The sequence below is a fragment of the Polypterus senegalus genome, chromosome 15, assembly GCF_016835505.1.
Source record: "Polypterus senegalus isolate Bchr_013 chromosome 15, ASM1683550v1, whole genome shotgun sequence".
Taxonomy (NCBI): domain Eukaryota; kingdom Metazoa; phylum Chordata; class Cladistia; order Polypteriformes; family Polypteridae; genus Polypterus; species Polypterus senegalus.
The window spans coordinates 123,559,248-123,565,254 of NC_053168.1; the positions used below are offsets into that span (position 1 = coordinate 123,559,248).

A 6,007-nucleotide genomic window follows, 5' to 3' on the forward strand; every position below is an offset into this window, starting at 1 on the left:
ACGCGCTGTTCCACAACTTTCTGTAAAGGTGTAATGATGTTTAGATCTGGTGATTGTGAAGGCCATTGAAGGCACTTGAATTCCTCCAGGTTTGAATTAGTTTAGCAGATAGCACAGAGGCATTATTATCATTACGTATTAGGGGAACATCATGAGAGAATAGTGTTTGTATCATAAGGTGCATCTGTGTGAAAGAATATCTCAAAATACTATTAAACAAGTAAATTAAGGTACTGTGATATGTGACAACAAATATAGAATAACATGAAATGTGAGTATAAATAAATGCTTCACAAAGTATATTTTTGTTGCATATTTCTTTACGTATTTATTTATTTCTGTGACGCTCACTCAGCATGAAATAAGCCCTGTACTTAAAAACTGTCACTTTCTCTAGAAGGTGGGCTCTAATGAAAGTACTGTTTTTTGATTGGTGAATTTTCACTAGAGTGGTACCTAAACATTTTGTCATCGAGAGCCACATTTAATGCAGACAATTCAGATGATGATAAATTTGAAGTTTCTTTAAGTAAAGTAGCTGCCGTGCACAGAAATTTTGGGGTAATTTTTTTCTTGCCACAGGATTTCCAAGTCAAGGAAAGCGCAAAAGTCCACTCTATGGACAATTCACCAGTCTAAACACAGGACTCGTTGGAATCCTCCCTCTTAACTTTGACAAGTGAAACTGCAGAGCTTATTTCTTGTTGTTTATTTCATGATGTGCCGCTGAAATAAATTAAGAAATAAATATATAAAGAAATAAGCAACGACAATATATTTCATGGCGCCACATTTAATTATTTCAACCCACAAGTATATATATTTCATGTTGTTATTTGTTGTCACGTTTCACATGACTTTTATTTATTTGCATATTTATTTAATTTTATCTGAAATATTTCTCCAAATACCTGGTTCTGTAAAAGGGCTTCATTTTCCTTGGCAATTATATGACCACGCAGAGCAATTATCAGACCTGTTGTGTCCCATGAGATGACAGCCCACCATATTCAACAGCTGGCAATAGTCATTGTGGATTGAAAGCACCCTTTAGTTATATCTCAACTTAAACTCCTCCAACTCAGCACTGCATGGCTCTGCAGAGAGTGGTGGGGTCAGCTGAACTAATCACTGGGTGGGCACTCTGTAACGTCCAGGGTATTTACACCAAGCAGAGTCAAACCATAGCAAAGAAAATCAGTAAACGCTACCACTGCCTAAAGTCAGGTTCAGAAAGACTGAGGAGGCGCCTCTGTCCACAGTCCATATGCAACTTGAATAAGGAAAGTGTCTAGAAATAGATGATACCCTTTTGTTAACTCTCTTTTATTGAGTCTTTGAGTTATCATTTAGTTCTTATTTATTACACATTCAAAATTCTGTTTCATGATTTTTGTTATTTATAAAGTCATGTTGGGCGTGCTACACTCCAGCCACTTTGTGTCTCTGCCGCTCACGTTGTCAAGGAGGGGCTGAACGCACGCTAAGGAGATGTGGTCTGATCAGCTGCTGCCTTTCTGCTGCATGTTCTGCATGTCGCGCTGCATGTCGATCATTTAAAAGCCTGTACAGCAGCTGTCCTTTTGTCTCACTTCCTTGTCCCGCGTGACGTTAAAGTGTCTCTCACAGGACGTCAGATTGTCTTCTGAGAAGATCATGTACCGTCTCCTTCCAAGCCTTCCAAGATTTTTTTTTATAATAGAGAGATATACACAGTCATTGGAGTTAAGCAACTAAGCATTTTGCTACATATTGTACTGTATATATACTTTGTAACAAATAAAATTTGATTTGATATGGGAAATAGACTGAAAGTTGGGCCCTGCTTCTTTGCTCCTTACACCAGATCATTGGCCTTCGTGCAATAGCCTTCCATACAGATTGTTTCAGGAAGGCAGCTCTGCAGTAAATTCTAGATTTTTGAAGTTCACAATGTTTAATTTTTGCTGAAAAGGGGTCAGAGGGGCTCTGAGTCAGTTCTGTGGTCATTTTTAAGGTTGATTTTTGTAGCATTTAGCAACAATTCTGTGAATTGGCCATCAACCCTGTTGGTGATCTTCTACTTGTACCCGCTCTTTCTCTTTGGCAGTGCAGATTGTTTATGCTTTGCATATGCTGTCTTCATTTTTGATAGTGTTATCTTGGACACATGAGATAATTTTGCAGGTTTGTGACTGATACACCTAAAATTTGGTCACCAATTATACACCCTCCTTTGAACTCTGTTAGTGACCATGTGTCGCTTTGATAATTCACATGTTAAAGTGCTAATTAATGGTCAGACCTCTTTATAGGGGTGGTGCAGTGGGCAGCGCTGCTGCCTCGTAGTAAGGAGACCTGGGTTTGCTTCCCGGGTCCTCCCTGTGTGGAATTTGCATGTTTTCCCCGTGTCTGCATGGGTTTTCTCCCACTGTCCGAAGACATGCAGGTTAGATGCATTTAGAATCCTAAATTGTCCCATGGTGTGTGGGTAGGTGTGCCCTGCCCGGGGATTTGTTCCTGCCTTGCACCCTGTGTTAGCTGGGATTGGCTCCAGCAGACCCTGTGTTAGGATATAGCGGGTTGGAAAATGACTGACTGACCTCTTTATAGGTGGGACCTACTGCATATAGTCAAACACCACCTCACATGACCCATCTTTGCAGCTGCTTCTGTAACTGTGACATGCTTACTTCAAAGTTTATCTCCTTTTTCATGTGATGTTTTTAGTATTTTGTCCACCGTATGGAAATTTATGGGAAAGTCAGTCAGTCATTGTCCAACCCGCTATATGCCTAACACAGGGTCCCGGATATCTGCTGGAGCCAATCCCAGCCAACACAGGGCACAAGGCAGGAACAAACCCCGGGCAGGGTGCCAGCCCACCGCAGGTCACACACACACTAGGGACAATTTAGGATCGCCAATGCACTTAACCTGCATGTCTTTGGACTGTGGGAGGAAACCAGAGCACCCAGAGGAAACCCACGCAGACACTGGGAGAACATGCAAATATATGGATTTATGGGAAAGTATAAAAACAATTTTACTGATAAAACCTTATCGATCTTCTCATTTGTATGTTATTTTGTGCAGTTCCTCAATAATCTGGGAACTTCAAAGACGTTTCAAGTCACAGAATAATAGTTTGTGTTGAAATAAGAAGTAATTAGCAGTGTTTGTCTTGCACGATATTTGATCATACTGCTTCATGATCTGTATTATCTGTTGTGACAGGTTGCAGTGGATTCTCCTACTGTATCCCGGCTGACCGATACCAGCAAGTTCACAGGTTCCCATAAAGAGCGATTTGATGAGAGTGGCAAAGGAAAAGGCAAAGCTGGCCGTGTGGAAATAGTAGATGACTCTGGTTATGTATCTGGGTATAAACATGCTGGTACATATGAACAAAAGGTAAAAGGAAGATCAAAATAAATGTAAAGTAGAGTAAAAATGATACCGAAAGAGAGAAGTCAGTAAGCTGTGTATGCTCCAGAAAGCAAGACAGTTCTACACTGGAGCCTCATTCAGAAATGAACTGGAATCATTAGCTCATCCCTCTGAAGAGACCCTTCCAGACAGGATATTCTGCAAGCCTGGCATTTGTGCGCAAGTTACTTGGATGACAGAACACCTGAGTTTGGTCTTCATTTGCCTGCATTTGCATTCTCCTTCTACTTCAACTGTGTGCTAGTGCGCCAATAAATATACATTTAAATTATAAAATAAACTGTGGTGGGCCACAGTCGCAAGTTGCCAAAAACATAACTTTAGCAACATTTTAGATACTGGGGTGTAGTAAGCTGGGAAAGGTTTATGAAAACTGAAATGTTTTGTTAACAGCTGTTAGGTGTCATCTTTGAACTGGATTTTACAAAAATAATGTTGTGAACAGTAATAGCTGCAGCTTTGCCAAAGCACTGATTAGTATATAATTCTATGCGATTTGATAGATATTAAACTAAACATTTATGGTTTAATCTCTGTTTAAAGACCCACAGATAAAAACTATAATACCTACTAATGTCACTGTATTGCTGAGGACTCTGTGTTTCCAAAAAAAAATCAGGTACTTTGTTTTTTTTTAATTTGTTTTAGTTATAGTCCCTGCTGTCTTATATTCCCCAAAACTTAGAATATAAAGATTTAAACAGTCAGATGTTTGCATGTCATTCTTTGCAGATTGTTTATGCTGTGCCTATCTTGTCATCATTTTTGAAATTGTTATCCTGGACATGTGAGATCATTTTGCAGGTTTGTGACGTAAGAACTATACATATCTACTCTCTATATATAAAATCCTAGGCCTAAAAGTGCAACGATTTTATGTCACGCTTTAAATCGGGCTTATTGTAAAACCTACATATATATGTTTGGTATCATTCTTTTCATAATTTATCAAACTTTAATGTAATGACATTAGATTTTCAGATTCTTATTCGGTTTTTAAATTGTAAACTAAAATTTCAAGAAAGTTGTGGTTTGTAATATCAAGAAAGTCGTGGTTTTTATTTTTTGTCAAGTAAACTTTCTTTCACACGAACAAACTATTAAAAAAGCAAAATATCTATTCATAACACCAATGTTTGTTTTTAGGTGATTTAGTTAGCTGACCCATTGCGCACCACTTTAGTTTTCACCGGATATTTAAATGAGTCCTTTTTTAAAAAGAGTTTTTTTTTATCTATAAGAATATCATTTAAAACGAACGGATCGTTTCTTTAGTGTCTTATGAATACTCATCGATCAGAGTGGACCTCGGTTTAACAGGAGTACGCCAATCGGTAAGAGAGTAAATATTTTATTCTCATTTCATGATTTTTACTCTGTTAAATAATAATTCATTTTTCTTTTACATATTTATAGAATTTTATGATTTTTGACTCCAATAAATAATCATTTTTCTTTTGTACATTTACAGATTTTACTAATATTCTGGCCACAACTGGTGTTGGGCGGCAGAGGTGCCAGGGGAGTTGGGTGCCGAAGGCACAAGGGGACTTGGCCCCCCTAAGTAAAAGTACAAAAAGAATACAATTTCACCATAATAATGTTGAAGAAATGATTTGACTTCGAACATTAGGACAATTTTGACAAGAACAGGCCGTTTCCAACGTGATTGCTTAATTAGAAACCAGTCCTTACCGATAACGGACCTTAATTTATTTTATGGCTTATTAGTATTTTAATTCCGCCATGTCCGCTTATTTTTTTATGTTGTAGATTTTTTTTTCTTTTCCAAAGATATCACCCAAATGATTTATAGACTGAATTGGATGCGTCATTCTCAGCTGTACTCATTTTTCTCCCCTATTTTATTAAATCGGATTCAGTTCATGATGAACACACACACGGGTGAAAATGGAAACAAGTTAGATGGAGAACTGCTGGTTCCTTTCTTATTTGTGTCTTATTGCTAATAAGGAGCATTTTAAAACCGTGAATACAGCTGTTTATGACTGAAATAAGCAATTAAGGATGGTACATCTTCACAAACAAATCTGTTAAAGCTGATGTTACACTGCATGGCTTCTAGTCGTTGGGTGTGTCAAACTTGCTGATCTCGTCACCGGGCCATGTCTGAAAATCGTTGGGTATATCAGTGTTCCCGACTCCATGCCTATTCTCCAGCGAAGTCTTTTGGCTCACCCCCAGCCTGATGTCTGCTGTCTGACGGTGCCGATGTTGTACAAAGGGTTTTGTCGTAATAGCTACAGAGAGTTCAGCCTCAACCTCAGGCCTTTTTTAAATTTAATTTCCCCATCCTCTCGTGGTGCGTAAAACATAAGGAATCAGACAGAGAAGCTTCTCTAGTGTTTGTGAGGTCCAAAACACGCGTGTTCCTTATTCCTTCCTGCCATAGTCATGCATTGTACTTCAGTGTTCATCGTGTCGGCTCTCGTGCACACAGAGCCCAGCCCTACGACTAAAGGTAAAACCAGATGTGTTTGATTCTGTCGGAGCACACTATGGACAAGTTGGAGTGAGTCGCAGTGTATTTCACATTATGGGATTGGCTGTTCCACTG

At 38.7% G+C, this 6,007-nt stretch overlaps 1 protein-coding gene across 3 annotated transcripts in view; it reads left to right on the forward strand.

The window, feature by feature from the left end:
* LOC120515749 (tubulin polymerization-promoting protein-like) overlaps nt 1–4,136 on the forward strand; it is a 46,545-nt gene extending 42,409 nt beyond the window's left edge. For all 3 annotated transcript variants that reach the window (XM_039737031.1, XM_039737032.1, XM_039737030.1), the window contains exon 4: nt 3,217–4,136. In XM_039737031.1, coding sequence (XP_039592965.1) covers nt 3,217–3,414 — 198 coding nt within the window. In that variant the 3' untranslated portion in view covers nt 3,415–4,136. The remainder of the gene's footprint in view (nt 1–3,216) is intronic.
* Nucleotides 4,137–6,007: the final 1,871 nt, after the last annotated feature.